We start from the raw sequence: 21,181 nt of genomic DNA on the forward strand, positions 1-21,181 counted from the left end.
GGTTAACAGTTGGCTTATATAGATGGCTGCTCCCATGTTGGGGGCATAGATATTTACAATTGTTAGATCTTCTTGTTGGATAGACCCTTTAAGAATGATATAGTGTCCTTCTGTGTCTCTTATTACAGACTTTAGTTTAAAATCTAATTTGTCTGATGTAAGAATTGCTACCCCAGCTTTCTTTTGAGGTTCACTGGCATGGAAGATGGATCTCCATCCCTTCACTTTCAGTCTGGATGTATCTTTAGGTTCAAAATGAGTCTCTTGTAGACAGCATATGGATGGGTCCTGTCTTTTTATCTAATCTGCAACCCTGTGCCGTTTTATGGGAGCATTTAGGCCGTTCACGTTGAGAGTGATTATTGAAAGATATGAATTAATTGTCATCATGTTGCCTGTGAAGACGTTATTTTTATAGATTGTCCCTGTAAACTTCTGTTGTAGATCACTCTTGGGGTCTTTCTCCTTTTATAGAACCCCCCTTGATATTTCTTGCAGGGCCGGCTTAGTGGTCACATATTCTTTCAACTTCTGCTGGTCGTGGAAGCTCTGCATCTCTCCAGCCATTCTAAATGAAAGCCTTGCCGGATAAAGTATTCTTGGCTGCATGTTCTTCTCATTTAGTACCCTGAATATGTCTTGCCAGGCCTTTCTGGCTTGCCAGGTCTCTGTGGATAGGTCTGACGTTATTCTGATGTTCCTCCCTCTGTACGTAAGGAATCTCTTCCCCCTAGCTGCCCTTAAGGTGGTTTCCTTGGTTCTAAGATTTGCAAGTTTTACTATTACATGCCGGGGTGTTGGCCTGTTTTCCTTGATCTTAGGAGGGGTCCTCCCTGCCTCTAGCACTCGAATGTTTGTTTCATTCCCCAGATTAGGGAAGTTCTCAGCTACGATTTGCTCAAATACATCTTCTAGTCCTCTCTCTCTCTCCACTCCCTCTGGGATTCCAATTATTCTGACATTGGAACGCTTCATGGTGTCACTTATTTCTCTGATTCTATTTTCATAGATTCTGAGTTGTTTTTCCCTGGCCTCCTCTTTTCCCTTTTTATCTATTATATTGTCTTCTAGGTCGCTTATTCTCTCTTCTGTCTCAGTTACCCTAGCTGTTAGATTATCTAGATTGGATTGGATCTCATTGATAACATTTTTAAGGTTTGCCAATTCACCTTTTATTTCTGCCCTTAGAGACTCTGTGTTGCCATTAATTGATTTCCCCATTCTAGCCATTGTCTTCACAATTGCTAGCCTGAATTCCATCTCTGACATCTTGGTTATATCTGCATCCATTTGTAAATCTGCAGCATAAGTCATACTCTCTGAGTCTTTTCTATTTTGGGGGCTCCTCCTTCTAGTCATTCTGTTGATGGGTGTTTGAGGGAATGTATAGAGTCCAAATTATTGACCAGAACCCAAGCAAGATGCACCTGTTTTCTTGGGACCTTAGGGTTGCTGGCCTCTTGTTTTCCCAGCCTGTCTTTGGCGGGAGGGGCCTGCTGCGCTGTTACTCAGGCAACCCTGTTTGGGCGGAGTTGCCCTGCACCCCTGTGGCGGGGGATGGGCTCAGCGGGAATCAGTCTTTGGGGCTTTTGTTCTCTGGCAGCTTTCCCTGGCGGCTTTCCGTGTTTCTTCCGCGAGTCAGAGCAGAAGAGACCGTTTCCAACCCTCTGCCTCAGAGCAGAGAGACCGCAGTCTGTTCTTCAGTGAGCTCTCCAGGCCACACTGTCTCCGTTTCTGTCCGTGCTGCTATAAACTGCAGCGTCCTGTGTTGTGCGCCCCTCCGCAGCGCTCCCAGTCCTGCCTCCAGGTTGGGGCACGTCTCTGCCCTTTGTGCTTCTAAAATCGCCAGCTGCTCCCAGTTCACGCGTGCGCGCCCGACCCCGCCGCTCCGGGTTTCCGCCGCAGGGGCTGCAGTTTGCCTGCGCGACCTCACTGCTCCGGGTTTCCACCCTGGGGGCTGCCGTAAAGTCCTTTCCCCGTGCTACAGGTCTGCGAGTCTGCGCCCCGTCTGCAGTGCGCGAGGTTGTCACTCACCGGCGGTGTAGGATCCCCACGGCCAGGCACCCTCCCGCTGCCGTTTATCCTCCGATATCTGCCCGCGGAATCACGGCTCCCCGCTTCGTACCTCAAAACCAACCGCCTACGATATTCTGTTTGTAGAGATCAGATCTTCTTACATCTCAGGCTGGTTTCGTGGGTGCTCAGGGTGGTCTGGTAGATATCCAGCTCAATTCTGGGGACCAGTTGAAATAGGGTCCCCTACTCCTCCACCATCTTCCCCCCCCGAGATTTTTGAAAAAGATTTTATTTATTTATTTGAGAAAGTGAACACGTGTAGGGGAGGGCCAGAGGGAGAAGGAGAAGCAGACTCCCTGCTGAGCAGGGAGCCCAATGCAGGCCCCAATCCTGGGACTCCGGGATCATGACCTGAGCTGAAGGCAGACACCCAACTGACTGAGCCACCCAGGCGCCCCTAGAGTTTTGAGATTTTTGAGAAAGGGCCCAGTTTAACTTGATGGAAGAGTCTACTGTAGATGTAGCTTTCATGGCCACCTTATTCTAAATGCTGAAGGAAATACTAAACAAAGTTCTGAAGAACAGCATGGAAGTGAAGAGGAAAAATCTGTGTCCTAAGATGGCCTACCGAGCCAGCAAGGGAGTCCCAGTCCCTGCCCCGGGGCTCTTCCAGGTTCTTCTATCTGCCCCACTTCTGTGGCCAAGTATGTGGAAGTAGAAGTGTATAAATTACCCGCTTTGTTTGTGCTTGGGGCTCAGACCTTTGGAGATCATTCTCCTCTGAGCCCACCGGCGTTAAATAAACCTCCTATCCTCCAAGATCTCCGGGTGCCGCTTGGTTCTTCTGTTGGGTGATCCAGTTCAGGTTCCATAACAGAAGCACACACACACGTGTGTGTAGGTGTATATATATGTATGTTTGTGTATGTATATATAATGAAATATGTACATTCTTTCTGTTGATTCATAGATATACTTTAAATGTACATATGTAAGTACATAGTTATATACTTATATATTTATATGTAATATATACGCATGCATTCTGTATAATCCGTATCTTATATATTTAAATATATACTTATATAAAGTACATGCAAGATATAAAGTACATATTCCTTTACGTGTATGTACATATATATTTTAAAATGGAACTTTAATGGATACTGATTAAATATGACTTGCTTGCTTGCTGTATGGTTGACGCCGAACAAATTAAATATTTAAATAAGAGCTTAAAAAATCAATGCCATGTCTAATTTGGCCAAGCACTAATTTCCTTATTATTTAATAATCAGCCTTGTCAGGATCTCCTCTCCGAGACCTGCAAGGTGCAAGAAGGGCCGGCCTGGGAGAGTGAAGACTTTCACCAGCATCTGCGAAGCACACAGGTGTACTGATGGAGACCACATGGTGAGTGGAGCCCTGTTCTGGGTGGTGAAAGACGTAGGAAAACGAACACCCACCTGCCCCTTTCTGGGCTGTTCTTCACTACCAGATAGCATGCTCAGTGTCTTTCTTGCCTCACCCCCTTTCATCTTCTCAGAAGGGACTGCCCCATTTTACAGATGCCAGAGTTGAGACTCAGAGGTGCCCGCCCAAAGGTGCACAGCGACGAGGTGGCTGGGCCAGGTCTGAGACCAACACTCAGTTACTGAACTGCCCCACTACCCTCCCAGCTCTGCCCTCAAACTGCTCACCAAAGGCAAGAGGCTGAATGCATGTGAACTGGCTTGGGCAGATTAAAGGTGTTGAATGTTTCCATATTCTTAATTTTGGCCTTGAAGTGGGAAGGCAAATGTAGCGGATTCTCCAGAGGAACATGTGGGAAGAAACATTTCATTGCTAAATTTGGCAATACTAATTAAATAACAAGTGGAGGTTTCCTATCATTGTTCACAACACCATGTCTTTCCACACCCCTGGGCCTTCATAGGCTCTGTTCCCACCACCTTGAATGCCCTCCCCTCTCTCCTGCCTTCCTGACTGTCTCAGACAAACGTGTCTGCTCCCCTGCATGTCAGGAAAATCTTTTTCCAAATCCATTTTCAATTGTCCTCGTTGCTTTCTTAAGAACATTCAGTAGCTCGCTCCTGCCTCTAGAATAAAACAAAAGTCTGTCAGATGTGGAGCTCTAGGGGGTGAGGAAAAAATGTCCGCTGCTCAACCAGCCTCCTTCTAACTAAGGTCAGTGGGAGGGAGGCAAGTGGTAGGAGTCCCCGATGTGTTGCATTGCCAAAGTGGCCCCAACCTCTCACTCTCCTGGGGCCATGCCCCTGGCAATGTGATTTTCTTGCTCTTTCCATGAAGAGGTGAAGTATATTTCCCCCTTCCTTGAATCTGGCTGGACTTGTGACTTGCTGTGGCCAAAAGAAGGTCGTGGAAATGAGGAACTTACCCCTCAAGAGGACTTGTAGCTTCTCTTTCTCTTGAGACCCTGCCTAAGCGCCATGTGGACAAGCCTAGGCGAGCCTATTGAATGTTGAAAGCCATGCAGACCATTAACCCTGGTATCCAGGCTGGCAGCCCTCTGTCCTTCAGACATGTGAGAGAGGTCATCCTAAACCAGTCAGCCCCCAGCCAGCCTGCCATCTGAGCAAGGATGCATGGGTGAGCCCAGTCACAGAGCTGAGCCCAGTCCAGATCAACACAACTGCCCAGTTGACCTATAGATGTGTGAGCAATAGTCAGTGCTTATTGTTTGAGCTCCTAAGTTTTGGAATGATTTGTTACATGACATTCTTTGGCAATGGATAACTCATACAGACTGTGGACAAGCAAGGTTAGAGGGACAACCCATGGTTAACCCACGGGGGATTGCAGTTCAAACCTGGGCTGTCATGATGATTGCATTGGGCTTCCTCAAACAGCTGTATTGGCCATGGAGGTGTCCAAGTGAACACCCGAGGCACTGCCCTGACCCTGGGGATCTCCAGAGAGACAGCCCAGGCACACCCCTTCTTTCCACATTGCTAGCCTTTCACTAGAGTGATTTTGTCATCCCTCTGGCCCTTCCTAGCCAAAAGCAGGCACCTCTATATGTACGCCATTCAAGGCAGACTGTAGGATATACTGAGTAGTACAAATACAACGACGCTCATTTATTGAAATACCATGGGCTGGGCACTGTGCTGAGAGAGGTGCATGCATTATTATATTTACTCCTCACAATAAGCTGTTATTGTCCCCATTTTATTTTATTTATTTATTTTCAAAGATTTTATTTATTTGTCAGAGAGAGAGAGCGAGCGAGCACACAAGCAGGGGGAACAGCAGGCAGAAGAAGCAGGCTCCCTGCTGAGCAGGGAGCCCAATGCAGGGCTCAGTCCCAGGACCTGTGATCATGACCTGAGCCAAAGGCAGGCACTTAACTGACTGAGCCACCCAGGTGTCCCTATTGTCCCCATTTTAAAGAAGAGGAATCTGAAGCATCGGGATAAGGAGCCACTTTTCACTTAGGAGGCAGAATCAGAATTCAAACTCAGGTCTGCTGCTTCCAAAGCCCTGCTCTTACCCATGACCCTTGACTATCATTTATTCCTGACTAACAGAAAAGTGCAGATAAAAAGCATGATGGTTAATTTTATGTGTCAACTTGGTGGGGCCAAGTGGTGCTCAGATATTTGGTCAAACATTTTGCTGGATGTTTCTGTGTGGGTGTTTTGGATAAGAAAATTGGTGGCCTTTGGGTAAAGCAGAATGTCCCCTATATGGTGGGTGGGCCTCACCCAATCAGTTGAAGGCCTAACTAGCACGAAAAGAGTGACATTCCTGAGCAAGAGAGAATTCTCCAGCAGATTGCCTTTGGACTTGAACTGGAACCCTGGCTCTTCTGGGTCTCCAGCTTGCCAGCCCACCCTGCAGATTTTAGACTTGCCAGCCTCCATTGTTGCGTGAGCCAATTAATTCTCTATAATAATCTCTTTCTCTCTCTTCATATTCTATTGGTCCTGTTTCTCTGGAGGACCCTGACTGATACAAAAAGGAACTGAGTTAACTGACCCGGTTTTCACTGGTTCTTTAGCTGACTCATTTGTTAGTACCATTGGCTCAAGTTTTCTGGTATAACATTGTCTGTTACTTTGCAACGTGATTTCTGTTGGTGGCTGAAAATGCTAACTGATCACCAAGCTCCTTTTCTTTTCTTCCCAGGATCCAGTTAAGCTCCACTTCCCAACCCCTCTTGTACTGGCATGAGGCCATGTGACTGCATTATGCTAATGTGATGTGGGCACACGGGACATCTGCTGCTTCAGGACATAAAAACTGCCCGTGAGTGCTTCCCCTCCTGCAGTTTGATGTGGACAAGCATGGTAACTCTGGAAATGAGTGTCACAGATGGAAGAAGCCCATGACCCTGAATCGCCACCTGGAGGGGAGCTGTTACACTAGGAATACGTGGAGGAACTGGTAGGCGAATGATAAATAACTTTTATTGTGTTCAGTCACTAAGATTTGGGAATGTATTTGTTACAGCTGCTGGAATAACCTGAACTAGTGAACTTTAATTTTATTCTTATTGAATATTAGTAGCTGCTGCTTGATATCTTTTCTGGAAGGAGAATTTCAAATAGTAAGTAAGTGAAATAAATGAATGTGAAGGGTGCCATAAATACTAAGGAGATGTTTGGGTGACCGGGTGACCACAAGGATGTTGGGTGACAAAGCCATCCTTAAGAATAGGAAAAAAAGTCTGTCTTGTCTGATCTCTTATTCTCTACCCTCCACTCAGGTTCGTATGGTGTGTGGGAGGGCCTTTAGGCATTGGCAGATTTAATGCACACTCTGAGGCTGGTGGGTTGAAGTGGTTCTGTTAACAGCATTGGGTCTGGTTGACATTTTGGTGCTTCTATTTTGGCTCAGTTTATTATTATTATTTTAAAAATACCAACGAATTCAATGAATAACACAATGAATCTCATATGACCACTATCCAACTCTATCAAAGCCAAGTGTTTTTCATACTTTAGATTTTCTTGTGGGTATACTATCATTTATTCAATCGGCCATCTACTGATAGACATTTGGTTGTTTTTATTCTTTTGTCCTGTGCATACACATACAATTAATATTATGCCATATTTGATTAATTTTTTTTGTGAATCAGCTTAAAGGAAAATACAGATATGTTTTTTTCCCCAAACTGCTTAATATATCTCTAAAAAAAATGATAGTATCCTAAATAACCACAAGGCCATTATCACATATAATTAACAAAATGGTAGTTGGTTTTCAGGGAGAGCAGGAAGACAAAACCATTGCTGTGATGGTAAGAGTGAAAACTAAGGCAGCAGCAGTGTGCAGAGAAAATAGGAAATTGATTCAAGAGACATTTAGGGAATGGGTGTTACTCAGCAAGATTTGGTGATATAATGAGCATTTTTAATGTCATTCTCTTAAGATACCTTCAATTTGCCCATAAGGGTAAATTAAATCTCTTTTGACCATATTCCTATTTTTATTCTAGTATAGACTATATATTTAAAAATTTTAAAGCATATGTCTTGAGGAAAATTAATCCTTGAGGGAACAAAAAGAGGTAGAATGAAGAACATGTACCCTATTTGTCAAAGAGAGTCTGGTCACACCAGAAAATTAAATGGCAGAATAAATACATAGTACAGTTATAGTCTCCAGCCTAATCCCCACCTTCCTGAGCAAAGCAAAGTGCATATTTCTGTGCATTACCAGTTAAGACATCCTGGATATTCACATGATCAAAGGAGTCTGTAATTACAAGGGTACATTCCATGTATTTTATATTGGCATAAATTTTTTTTTTATGGAAATAAATCTTTACCAATAATATCAAAGCTGTCCCTGAGGCCATACCTCTCTTTGCTTCCTCAGAAGTGACCACTGTACTAAGTTGATGCTTGGACTGCATGTGCATGTTTTCATACAATTACTTTATAATCAGCTATACATAATAATCATATATGCCACTACTTGCTTGTTTTCAAACTCTATATAAATGTTTTATAGTATATAATCTCTTTAAAATTTGCATTTTTTGCTTGAATTTCTGAGGTTTATTCATAAATTCATGTGCATTCATTTTTACCACTGTGTAGTGGTGCTGTGTAGTAGTCCATTTATAAATATGCTGCAATTTACTTATTCATATTCCTAGTGATAGGCATTTAGGTTATTTGCAATTTGCTTTCTATTACAAATAATTTGAAAAGAAGCATTCTTGTACGTTATTACCTTGTGCACATGTGTGACAGTTCCTCTGGGGTATGTAGTAAGGGTGAAAACAGGTTTTTGGATATATATTACCTCCTGCAGAGTGGGAGAGTGTCAACACTTATTATCATCAAACTTGACCATTTGTGCATATCCAAATGCTGTGAAATGGTATCTCATTGTTTCATTTTGCAATTTCCTCATTGCTAGAAATGTTGAGCATCTTTTCATATGTGAATTAGCCCAGGTGTTCTGTTAATCATCTGTGCATAACTTTGGCCCATTTTTTTCTATTGAGTTATCTTTTTTCATTGATTTGTAGCTGTTCTTTATATATTTTGGATACTAACCCTTTTGGCTCACAGAACTTGCTGTATCTATCTTCAAGTCTATGGCTTGTCTTTTAACTTTGTTTATTGTGATTTTGAACCAAAGTGTGTAATTTTAACTTAGTTTTCTCAATCTTATCCTTTTCCTTGTGGTTTAGTGTCTTGTTTAAGAAATCCATCCCTAGCCCAGGATCATAAAGATGTTTTCTTACATCTTAATTCTAAAAGATTTATATACATTTAGGTCAAAATTCTCCTAGAATTCATTTATGCTTGGTGTGTGGGGTGGTCACCTATTTTTCCCATATGTATAACTAGCACCATTTGTTGACTATCATTGCACCATCCTTTTTTCATTGTTTTTATTGCCACCTTGGTCGTTTATTAAGATGGCAGTCTGCTTTTGTATGGTGGTCTGCTTCTGGTTTTCTCTTCTGTTTCTTTGATCTTTTTTTCTCTCTCTATGTTAACCCTTCTCTCTCATGATTATTATGGTTTTATAATGTTTTGATATCTGGCAGGCAGAATTTCCCCATCTTGCTGTTGTGGTTCATCTTCCCCTTCTCTTTTATTTCTTCTTTATATTCATTCTCCTCCTCCTTCTTTGTCTTACTATATTCTTGGTCCTTTTCTATTCCATATCAATTTTGGGATCATTTGGTCTAGTTTCACAGAAAAATACTGTTGAGACTTAAGTTGAAATTGCATTGAATAAACAGATTAACTTGATATCTTTATATTCTTCCATCTTCCCATCCAGGAAGTTAGTAGGCAGCTCCATTCATTCAGGATTTCTTTTATGTTTTCTAAATTTTATAATTTTCTCCTTAATGTTCTCATGTATCTTTTCTTAGATTTATAATTATTTCATTGGCTATGAGATGTGGCATGGTGTCAAATAAAAGAGATGATAGACAGCATTCTTATTGCACCCAGAATTGAAGAGAACGCCATCAAAGTTTCAACATTAGGAATAATGTTTGTAAACTGGTGGTTACCAGAGGGGAGGGGGTGGGAAAAATAGGTGAAGGGGATTAAGAGGTTCAAACTTACAGTTATAAAATGGATAAATCACATGCAGCATGGGGAATATAGTCAATAATATTGTAATGGTGTTTCATGGTAATGGATGGTGACTATACTTATCACAGTGTGCACAGCTTAATGTATGGAGTTGTTGAATCACTATGTTGTGCACATGAAATTAATGTGGATTGTTTGTCAGCTATACTTCCTCCTCCCCACAAAAAAGAAGAATGTTTGCTGTAGGTTTTTAGTAAATAGTGTTATCTTCAATTCAATAATTATCTCTTCAACTGCACCCAGGCTAGATTTTACCACATTCATTGGAATTTCATTCCAAAGGCTATATTTCCCAATTGCAGTTGTTCCTTCTCATATTAATATTTATTTTTGCTTGTTCCCCCATCATTTATTTTTCTTTTTAAATGGATGTTATCCATGCACTTATCCCTCTAAGCAAACTAAACATAATTTACTTTAATGTCTTTTTCAAGACTCTCAAACCATAAGAGATTCTGAACTCTAGGAAACAAACAGGTTTGTTGGAGGGGAGATTGATGGAGGGAGGGATAATTCAGCAATGGGCATTAAGGAGGGCACTTGATGTAATGAACACTGGGTGTTATATGCAGCTGATGAATCACTAAATTCTACCTTTGAAACTAATTAAAAAAAAGAAAAAAAGACTCTCCATAAAATTAATTTCACCTGATATAAATTCATGTCTTGATTTTTAAATTGTGTTTGATTTTTTTTTTCAGATATTTTGGAATGTTAGTTTGTAGGCTAATTTTGAGTTGGAGGGTTTTTTTTTTTTTTTTCCGTTTTCTTTCTCTCTCTTCCTTTGGGCTCCTTTCCTGGTTATTGGTCCCATGGTTGTTTTAATGGACTCCTTAGTTCTATATCCCACAGCCAAGGTTTATAATGGTGTTTTAGGACTCTGGATTCACAGAAATATTGGAGATAAGGTGGCTTCATTCAGCAAGCCAGTGGGCAACTTGGCCAGTTTCATGGACATGAGGCTCTAACCTCCAGTCTCCCTAGGTCTACAGATTCTTACACAACCAGAGCTCTATAGCAGTTAGCTACAGTCTTTTCAGCCATGTCTTTGGAGAAAGATACTTTAATATTAGATGTATTGGAGCTGAAATGCAGAGATCAATCATGTTTGCTGGCTCATACCCAATGCTCTCTCCAAGGGTAAGCCCAAAGGTTTGGATAGGGGAGCATGTACAGCTGCTTCTGGGGAAAATCCCAAGTCTGCTGGCAAGCATTCAGTACTTTCTGGAGAATTGAAGAGGCTTTCCATCTTTCTAACACTAGATGCTAGGCCCTTCTCCACAGATCAACCTTATTTCATGCATTTAAGCTATCTTTGGATATAACTCCTCTTTCGATCAGAGTGCAGAAACACAAGCACCAGATTCTGGCCAGAAAGTTTAACCTTGAGCTACTGTTTTCTAGTGTCTGTCAAAGGCTTGGATGAGAGATTGAATGGCTGAGAAAGATGGGTGAGGTCATCCATAGTTGGGTCTTCCATTGACTCCTTTGGCATAAACTCTCCTCATTTTCTAGCTAGTTGGAGAACCTTTGTCTTAGCTCCTGCAGACATCCCTTCACTGAATTTCACAATTATATTTGCCACCATTTAGGGAATGCCTACCATGTGTCATGTTTGGAAACAAGTATTCTGTATGCGTGTCTCTAGTCCTTCACACAAACCTTCTAGGTGGAGTTTCAGGCCCATTTTACAGATGGGGAAAAGTATTCAGGGGTCACTTAATCTATTCCAACCAATTAACATACTACATTTGTCCATCATAATCTGCTATATTTTTCTCCCTTAAGGAAAGAATTATTGCTACCTGAGGGCCATAAAAATCCCCCATATGGCATGCATAACATTAGTTTCCAAGGTAGAAATGACTACACCAACATACAGAGATTTCTTTTATAGTCTATATAATTCTCTCCATAACCCCCACCTCTGTGTTATATCTATTTCTTTTAGCTGAGGGGAAACATTTAAATAATGAACATTTGTCTAATCCGGGTAGGGGACCGGAGATTTTTTAAAAAAGCAACTGTGTGGTATTTCACCAGTGGCTCACAATAGCTCACAAAATTATACTATGTTGGATTTCACTGTGCTTTGGTTTGGGTAGAGAGACAGTTGATTGCAAACAGCAGTGTTTGAGTTTATATCAGCTTATGAGGTTGTCTCAAAGCTCACATGAGAGAAAAAGTTAGATTAGGTCTTTGAAAGCAGTTTGCACTTGATTAGCCAGGAGGTGATTTCAGAATTAGTTTCATAAAGACAGGAGGGAAAGAAGTTCGTCTATTTCTAAACCATTGAGTGTCACCTGGGTAAAGCAACAGTTTCCATCAATGTGCAAATATCCAACCAGAAACGTCCGTTTTTCTCACGGGTTCTTTTTTGGCCTGTTGCATAGCGTTCTTCAAAATGAAATATGACTTCTAATAAGAAAAAAAGTTAACCACTGAAAATCTTTCTTATTTGAAGGTTTAACTAATGCTATCAATCAAAGGAGCTCACGTAGAGCTCCGTGTCCCTCAGCATCCGTTTATCCTTCTTCCTCCCCTCGCCCCCATTTTGGTTGCTTGAGTAATAAATGTCTTCTCCCTTCCTGAATTTATAGTAAACTCTTTGTGGCCAGGAATTGCCCCTAATCCAGAATCTCTTACTCTTTAGGGTTTACGAGAGAGAGTGTGTGGCACGTTGTGATGCCCCATAAATTCTGCCGATGGCAGGGATGACATTTCAGTGGTGAACGCCTGTCAAAGAAATGCTATGCAAGAGGGATTTTTAGGGACAGCAGTACAGTAATGGAATACAGATCTGCGATGCATCACCAAACATTGACCTAAAACCGAGCCAGGCTGGGAGATTATTGACAAAGCGTGGGCTGCAAACCTTGGAAGAAGCAGGCTGCTCTAAATCAGGCAGGTGTCAAGGCCACTCAACACGTCAGCGTGGCTGAGAAGGTCTGCCGCCCATCCATCAACCAGCCAATCAATATGCATTGAGTGCCAGCAAGGAAAAACATGTAATGCTAGATCTCGATACCACACAGGAAATCAGTTATATCTGTTTTGCATATTTTGATGCTCATTAAATGTGGATTATTTTCTACCTTTTTACAAATTGGGTTACCCCTACCACTACTATGTTATTATTTTGCTTGGCTGTCAGTATTTCTCTGATTACAAGCTAGGACAAAATTATACTCCTTTTACAAATTTCTCAACTGTGTTTCAAATATATCCTCGGAGCTCGGATACTGCAGGTAATTATTAAATGGTTCACAGTAGAATAAATACACTTGCTCTGCTTAACAAGGAATAATCCTACAAAATCAAATTAAGCACAGGGCAAGAAATTCTAATATACATATCCCCTAAAAGCAGTTCTGCATATGCATGAAGTTTGCTTTCATAAACAGTCCTTGGCTGGGAGTTTTGAATATGTTCTTCAAGAAATGTGCACTCAGAGGAAAACCAGTTAACAAAGAAGTACAGAGGAGATGATAGGCTAGTTTAAAGTGTGAGGAGAGCCCAGGAGAGACACTCTGCTGTTGAACTCAGTTTCCCGACCAGGAGAACACTTTGCTCACTCGCTGGAGAGTGCACTTCGTGCATTTTATTTTCTATTTCCCATGGCAAAGCGAAGCCCATGATGGAGAGCCACTGTGTTTTCCTGCCCAGCAATTGCTTCTGAGTTCTAAGCTGCATCTGAGGACACCTGTGCGGCAGGAATAGCAATAGCAGCAAGCTCATTGCTGGTCAACACCCATCAGCCCTTTATCGGAGTTTCGGAGTGTGCTGAAACTAGCATTTCTCGAGAGCCCCTGGTCTGCTGAGCAGAGATGGGTGTCGGATTTGGCGCCCATGCCCAGAGGAGAACACCTGAAGAAACCGGCATGCCTTGGTGGCTGCATAGCTGGCCCGAGGCTCATGCTGGATTGGCAGTAAGCACAGCTCCAGCCAAAGGCAGATGCTGGGCTCAGGACTCCCAAAGCCTCCAGGTAACAACATTCCCTGGGTACAATGGGAGAAGGGTCCTCATCTATGTCTCGGGCCCAGTTTCTGACCCAATCACAAAATCTCTCCTCCTTTCTCCTAGCAACCTGTGTAAATCCTTCATGCACACCTCTTCCATGAAGCCTTCTTGGAAGCCTTCTTAGAATGCTGCCCCTGTCCTAGTCTCTAACTCCCAGATCAGGTGTCCAGGCTAACTCCTGAACATGTCTGCACCTCCTGCCTTCCCTCCTTCACCTAAATATACCCCTTAACTCCACCAGTGACCTTCATTCAAATCTTAGACCAAATGCCACCTCTTCAGGGAAGCCTCTCAGCTTCTCCAGCCAGAGATAATTTTGCACTTCTCCGTGCTCTCCAAGGCATCTTTGTTATGAGGCAGTGCATGCAATGGCCCCCTCACTGGTGTCAAATCCTGTCTCCACCACTTATTAGCTGTGTGAACTTGCACAAGTTACTTAGCCTTTCTGTGCCTCCATTTTCAAAATGGGGATAATCCTGGTAATAGCCATTTCAAAGGGTTATTATGAGAATCAATTAAAGGGATACATGCAAAGCACTTAAAACAGTGCCTTGAGCATAGCAACAGCTCAATAGGCATTAGCTCTCCTTGTGTTATTTTAGCCCTGGCTGTGCTTAGCACTGTGGTGATTTGGGCATCTGTCTCTGTTCATAGGACATTTTGCAAGCTCCTCAGAAGCTTGCACACCAACACTAATGGTTTCATAAAGACTTAACTAAATTACACCCTATGCTTTTTAAATGTACTTCTTATTATGGAAAAAGTTAGAGATCTACAAAAGTAGAGTGGAATCTCATGTACCCATCCCAGGCTTTAACAATTACCCATGACAATGTTATTTTCTGTATTTGCCCACTCATTTTCCTTCCTCCTGCCCCAGGCCCTACGTTATACTGTAGAAAATACCAGGCAAATATTTCACCCAGAGGGAATTTTTAATAAACGTGTCCTACACTCATGGGAAGGATGCTATATTCAACATCTCCTTGTGCCAAGAAGGAATTATCTCCAAGACAGACCCAACCTTTTGGACCACAGATCCTCCCAGTGCTGTGGACTTTAACTTTGCCCCACCTTCTTTCCAGAAGCATTGACAATAGTAATTATGTTTTGAGAGGCCATGATTTGAACTGGTACCATCCGGTCTTTGTAATAACAAACCATGGCGGATGAGGATCTTCAAGCATGACTTGATAATTGGGAAAATCCCATTTATAGGTCAAAATGGGTCCTGTATCTTGCATCAGTGGCTTTCTAAGAGGCCAGGATCATATGTGCCTGACTCATTAAACTGTGTCTCAGGCAATTGGATACCTGGGGATATTCACCACTGACAATGAAGAATTGTATTGCAGTAAGCCCTGATGAGTCCTTGTTAGAGGATTTTAGCCAGTTTCAAATTGAACTTTCAAGAGCAAGTTTGCAGATGAAAATACTTAAAATAGACTTCTCTGCTTTTTTTTTTCTTTCTTGTTTGTGTATTTAAAGAATATTCTTACAGCATATCCCACAGGAAGACTTGCTCAGGGAGGTTGTGTTTGGGTTCAGAAAATGGGATGTGGTGGGGTAGGGGTGGAAACCATTGTGTTGGTGGTATTTTTGTGCCTGAATCAATCCGTCAAAGATTAATTTAGTATCTACTAGCTGCAGAGAGAAGGTAAGTGACACACCTATTGGTACTGCCTTGATATGGTGTGGATTATTGATAATCAGCCATGCTGAAGCCGGGCACTCCCTCTTGGTCCTCTTCAGTACAATGTTCCAAACCACCATCACCAATTATGTCTCGCCCCTGGCTTAGTGACATCTATTTGGTAACTTCACATCCCTGTGTCTGGAAATGGTTTATTTGCTAAGGGTATGTCAGGATCTAGGATTGTAAGTCACGGAAGGTACGAGACGCTTTGTGTCGGAAGTTCTCAGACCTTTTTGATATATCCTCATCCCCTAAACACACTTCCAGACAATGCATGATAATTTTAAAGCAGCTTTGGAAGTTGATAAAGAGTAAACTGTGCTATTGGACATCAGCAATGATCTTTTTAAAAATGTTGCAAATTTGTTTTGTTCTCCTTTATTCTTTTCTGTATTTTCTGTAATTGCCAAGCCCGCAACCCAAGTGCACTTTCTGTACCCCAGACATACTCTGGTCAACTTGCTAATTGTAAGAATAGAGTCTAAGCTGCCTGGTCCACTGGAGACCCATCCTTGGCCACCCTCTGGCCATCATGCTTTCTGTCTTTTATAATAAAAATGATGTTTATAAAAGAATGGTACAATTTGGATTTAGAAACACGTCTGCAGCTTGGGTTCAAGCGTTGGCTCTGACACATACTAGTTGTTTGACCAGGAAGTCATGCCACCTTGCTGAGCCTGTTTCTTTATTTCTGAACAGAGAATGGCAACATTTATTTTATCTACATGAGTTTGCCATGGGAAGTCAAAGTGATGTCCATGTATTGTTACACCATTAATTGAAGTTCATATGTTCTTATGAACTTCACCCAAGAACGTCAATAATAAGCAAGCACTAGGCTTAAAACCTCATTGATTCTGAGGGAGCAGGTCATGCATATTTATTTCTTGATATTTCTTATAAGCAATCAACCATCTAGGCAAGAATTTTACTTACAGAAAAAAGAGACTAAATATTTACATGTTTAGTAGCAGGACAGGCTGAAGAAAAGTCACAACTTTGGATGGACCATTGAGTAGTTTAACAGGATAGGATGCCAAGCAATACTTCAACCCTATGAGTTGATAATACTGCATTGTATATTTGGCTAAGAGACTAAATCTTAAAAGTCCTCATCCCAAGAAAAAATATTTTTTTGTTACTATGTATGGTGTCAGGTACTAAGTAGACTTAATGTAGTGATCATTTTGTAATATATGCAAATATCAAATCACTATGTTGTATACCTGAAATTAATATAATGTTCTGTATCGATTGTACCTCAATTTAAAGAATACTTCAAACCTTTGCCAATAATACTTACTATTTAGTTGAAAGAAACTACATGAGCTCTTATAAGTTTACAGCAGAAACACTTTTCAAAAACATTTGGACACAGAGCAGAGAGGCACAATAGTTCTTTTCAACAGATCAAGTGAAATCAGTGTGTTTTAAATCATCTTGTGGTGAGTTGAAAAGGATTTCTTATTATTTCTACTTTCTTTTATCTTTTTTTTTTTAAAGATTTTATTTATTTATTTGAGAGAGAGAGAATGAGAGACAGAGAGCATGAGAGGGAGGAGAGTCAGAGGGAGAAGCAGACTCCCCGCTGAGCAGGGAGCCCGATGTGGGACTCGATCCCGGGACTCCAGGATCATGACCTGAGCCGAAGGCAGTCGCTTAACCAACTGAGCCACCCAGGCGCCCCTCTTTTATCTTTAATAAAGTGGCAAATAACTCCCAATTCAAGAGAACAAAATAGTCAAAAGACAATTTTAGAGGAACATTGCCATATTAATAAAATCCAAGAATTTAGAGAATGTAGCTATGAAGGAGAAAAATCACAATATAATTTAGTGAAGCACTGAGATTATTTTGCTGGTGATGCTCACGCTTTAAAAACAGAATCAAATAAGTCTAAAGTCTAAAGTCAAAGACAGCCCACTAGGCCCAGTTTACCTGTTGAACCAGTCGTCTGTGTATCGAGGGTAAGGATAGGGGTCATTGCCGCTGAAGTCATAGCTGGCCTCGGCATTCTGAAAAACACAAGGTGTCTCATAAGTTTAATCAAGCCAGATGTAGAGGCAAGAGAAAATGCTGCAAGACATGACTGTTTTATGTTTACAGCCCTCTATGGAGTGCTGTGTTAATGTTCCGCTCTGGACCAGCCCTCACCAAATGGTGCCAGAGCTGGTGTGTCCTTGGATCTCTCTGTTCTCACTTTATCCTCTTTCAGGGTTCCTCATCCCATTCTACTTCAGGCCCTCAAAGAACTAGCAAATTTGAGTCGTGTGCTCTCCAGGACTGTCTCCCATTTTAAGTTGAGTTACCACCTGTGGGTAAATGGGGTTCACCTGGAATCCAGGACTTATGTTTCCTTGGATTGATGGTCAGAAGGTTCGAGATCTTATGTCACAAGTGAGGCAATTGCTGGAGTTTTCTTGCTTTATGCAGAAGGCTCACTTCCAGCTCCTGGCTTCAGACTGACATAGGCTTGTCTCCTTTAATACTTATGGGTGTGAAACCCCTGCCCAAACCCCTAACATCGGCACAATACCAACTTCATTTACTCACTCAACAAATGTCAGTAAGAGTCTAACATATGCCAGAGACTTTTCCAAATATGGGAATACAGTAGTGACATCCCTGCCCTCATGTAATTTACAGCCCAGTTGGGGGGACAGACATAAATCAAATGAAGAAACAAATAAGTAGACAATTACAAACTGGGAGTACTCTTATACCCTACAGTATTAAGTTCAAAGCTTAAGTTCTACTCATCCAACACCTCCACCTTTTCCACTGAGAGTCCTTCACCCCCAGAAATCAATTCCATATCCACTTAAATTATTTTCCATTTTGGTCTTTAGTTGATCAACCTTTTATTTTGGTCCATGATGGGAGATGATCTACCTCCTTTTGGTGACTAATCCATCCCTTTCCACTGCCTTGTCTGTTTGCCTGGGATGCTAAAAATGAGAATCCCATTTTTCTCTGCTTTGTTTTTGAGTTCTGCAGTAAAGCTCCGGAGGGTTTCTTGGTCCACAGTATACAGTGAGCTGGGAAGCACTGGGTTAGAGGTATATTCCAATGTGGGCATTTCTTGATTCCATGGGTCTTAAGACATTTTCAAGAATTGTGCCCTTTCATGAGGTAAAACACTTCAGTCTGCAAACCTGATGTATTAGTGGCATAATGTTTTTAAGAGCACATTGATGAATTCCATTAGTTTGTGTTTCCATTTGTTGGATGACAAAGGGCAATTAGTCACCAGTAATTGTAGTAATCAGAATTATAATACTAATTTATTTAAATAAATGTTGTGTTTGGGATAGATGTCACCCTGAAATTAAAAAAAATTTTTTCCCCAAGCGTTTATTTAAATTCCAGTTAATTAACATATAGTGTATTATAAGTTTCAGGTGTAGAATTTAGTGATTCATCACTTACATATAATACCCAGCACTCATCACAACAAGTGCCCTCCTTAATGCCCATCACCCATTTAACCTATCTATAGTTATGAGTCTGTTTTTTGGTTTGCCTCTCTTTTCTTTGCCCCTTTGTTAATCTGTTTTGTTTCTTAAATTCCACATATGAGTGAAATCATATGGTATTTGTCTTTCTCTGACTGACTTATTTTGTTTAGCATAATACTCTCTAGCTCCATCCACGTTGTAGCAAATGGCAAGATTTCATTCTTTTTTTTTATCACTGAATAATATTCCATTGTATATATATACTACATCTTCCTTATCCATTCATCTGTCCATGGACATTTGGGCTCTTTTCATAATTTGGCTACTGTTGATAATGCTGCTATAAACATCAGAGTGCATGTATCCCTTTGAATTAGTATTTTTGTATCCTTTGGGTAAATACCTAGTAGTGCAATTGCTGGGTCGTAGGGTAGTTCTATGCTTAACTTTTTGAGGAAACTCCATACTACCTTCCAGATTGGCTGCACCAGTTTGCATTCCCACCAACAGTGTAAGAGTGTTCCCCTTTCTCTGCATCCTTGCTAACATCTGTTTTTTTCTGAGTTGTTAATTTTAGCCATTCTGACCGGTGTGAGGTGATATCTCACTGTAGTTTTGATTTGTATTTCCCTGATGATGAGTTATGTTGAGCATCTTTTCATGTGTCGGTGGGCCATCTGTATGTCTTCTTTGGAAAAATGTCTATTCACATCTTCTGCCCATTTTTTAATTGGATTATTCATTTTTGGGATGTTGAGTTTTAGAAGTTCTTTATAGATTTTGGATACTAACCCTTTATCAAATATGTCATTTGCAAATATCTTCTCCCATTCTGTGGGTTGCCTCTTTGTTTTGTTGACTATTCCCTTTGCTGTGCAGAAGCTTTTTATATCTTGATGAAGTCCCAATAGTTTACTTTTGCTTTTGCTTCCCTTGCCTCAGGAGACACATCTAGTAATAAGTTGCTACAGCTGATGACAAAAAGGTTGTTGCTTCTAGGATTTTGATGGATTCCTGTCTCACTTTTAGGTCTTTCATCTATATTGAATTTATTTCTGTGTATTTATTTAAGAATTTTGGGCCTTAGTGAGGTATAATTGATATACTTCACAATGTAATGAGCTTGGGCATATGCATATACCTATGATCACATCACTACAACCAAGGTGCTAAAACATGTTCACCACCTTCCCACATTTCCTTGTGTTCTTTTGTGTCTGTTATTTTTGATTTTGCCTTGGTGAGAACTTTTGACATGAGAGCTATCCTTTTATCACTGTTTAAAGTATATAATACCATATTGTTGGCTGTGTTGCAAAACACAGCTCTAGAACTTACTCATTAGCATAACAGAAACTTCATACCCATCGAAAACCAATTCCTCATTTTCCACTTTCCCCTAACCCATTCAAAATTTGGACCAATCCTTGTATCTTTGGTGTTGAACAAGCTTATCCTTTATTCTAGAATCTAGGTCTTCCTTTAATACCTGGTCATCAGAGAGGACATCCTTCTGTCTCCTCTGGCCGTAATTATTGGCTCTAAATGATCTGCTCCTCCTTCTTCCCTTAGATCCCAAACTACTCTCATTTACCTTTTAAAAAAGTTTGATTCTCAATCTGGTCTATATTTCCTGTCTCTGGGAGACCCACTCAGATTTGGCATGTTTTTTGTTTTATTTTCTTTTGTTTTTACTTTTCTTGAACTGTTTGGATTTCAGTTCTTTTGAGGGATACTATTTTGAAATAGTAACTATGCTCAGTTACCCTTAACCTTCTCTGAGTTTTTGGGACAAGAGTATTCTTAGATAGATTTGGGGGATGGACTATGGAGAGAAATCCAAGTTAATACTTTTTCTTTGGGGTTTCAAAGCTGAGGTTGAAACCTAAGCAATAGATTTGGAAGACTATTTGCTAAGCCTGGTTTGTTTCTCCATAGAAGGGAGAAAAATCACCTTGTCTAAGGCAAGTTGAATGGAAAATTCAACAAGTAGCCATTGTGGGACCCCCCGAAGGGTTGCAGAGTGCTACCTCTTTCTTCTGAGCTGTGTTCTGGAGTGGGATGGAGGTGTGTTGGAATGTCCAACCTCGGAGAGGTCTGGGACTCATCTTAGAACAGGCCTATGTTGCTGCAGATCAGCAGCGGCTCTCAGGGGTGTCTTAGCTCAGAAACTTGGGGTGGCCCCACTCTGCGTTCCTCTGACCATCAGTATGGAGCAGCAGGCAGCAGGAATATTCTGTGGGAGGCTGAGGGTGGTGAGAGTGTGACAGAGAGAACCAACTGGCCTAGAAATTTCAAGGGTCAGGACACTGAGGATCCAGGGTTCAGGCAGGATCCATATGGACTGACAACCAAGGCCAGTGGGAATGGGGGTGCAGGAGTGGAATCT

At 41.3% G+C, this 21,181-nt stretch overlaps 1 protein-coding gene across 1 annotated transcript in view; it reads right to left on the reverse strand.

Moving 5' to 3' along the window:
* Positions 1 to 21,181, reverse strand: part of PCSK2 (proprotein convertase subtilisin/kexin type 2) — a 271,902-nt gene that overhangs the window by 56,856 nt on the left and 193,865 nt on the right. Inside the window, exon 6 of the mRNA XM_036120511.2 lies at positions 17,273 to 17,349. Within this exon, the coding sequence (XP_035976404.1) occupies positions 17,273 to 17,349 (77 nt within the window). The remainder of the gene's footprint in view (positions 1 to 17,272; positions 17,350 to 21,181) is intronic.

This window comes from Halichoerus grypus, chromosome 10, assembly GCF_964656455.1.
Source record: "Halichoerus grypus chromosome 10, mHalGry1.hap1.1, whole genome shotgun sequence".
In the NCBI taxonomy this organism is placed as follows: domain Eukaryota; kingdom Metazoa; phylum Chordata; class Mammalia; order Carnivora; family Phocidae; genus Halichoerus; species Halichoerus grypus.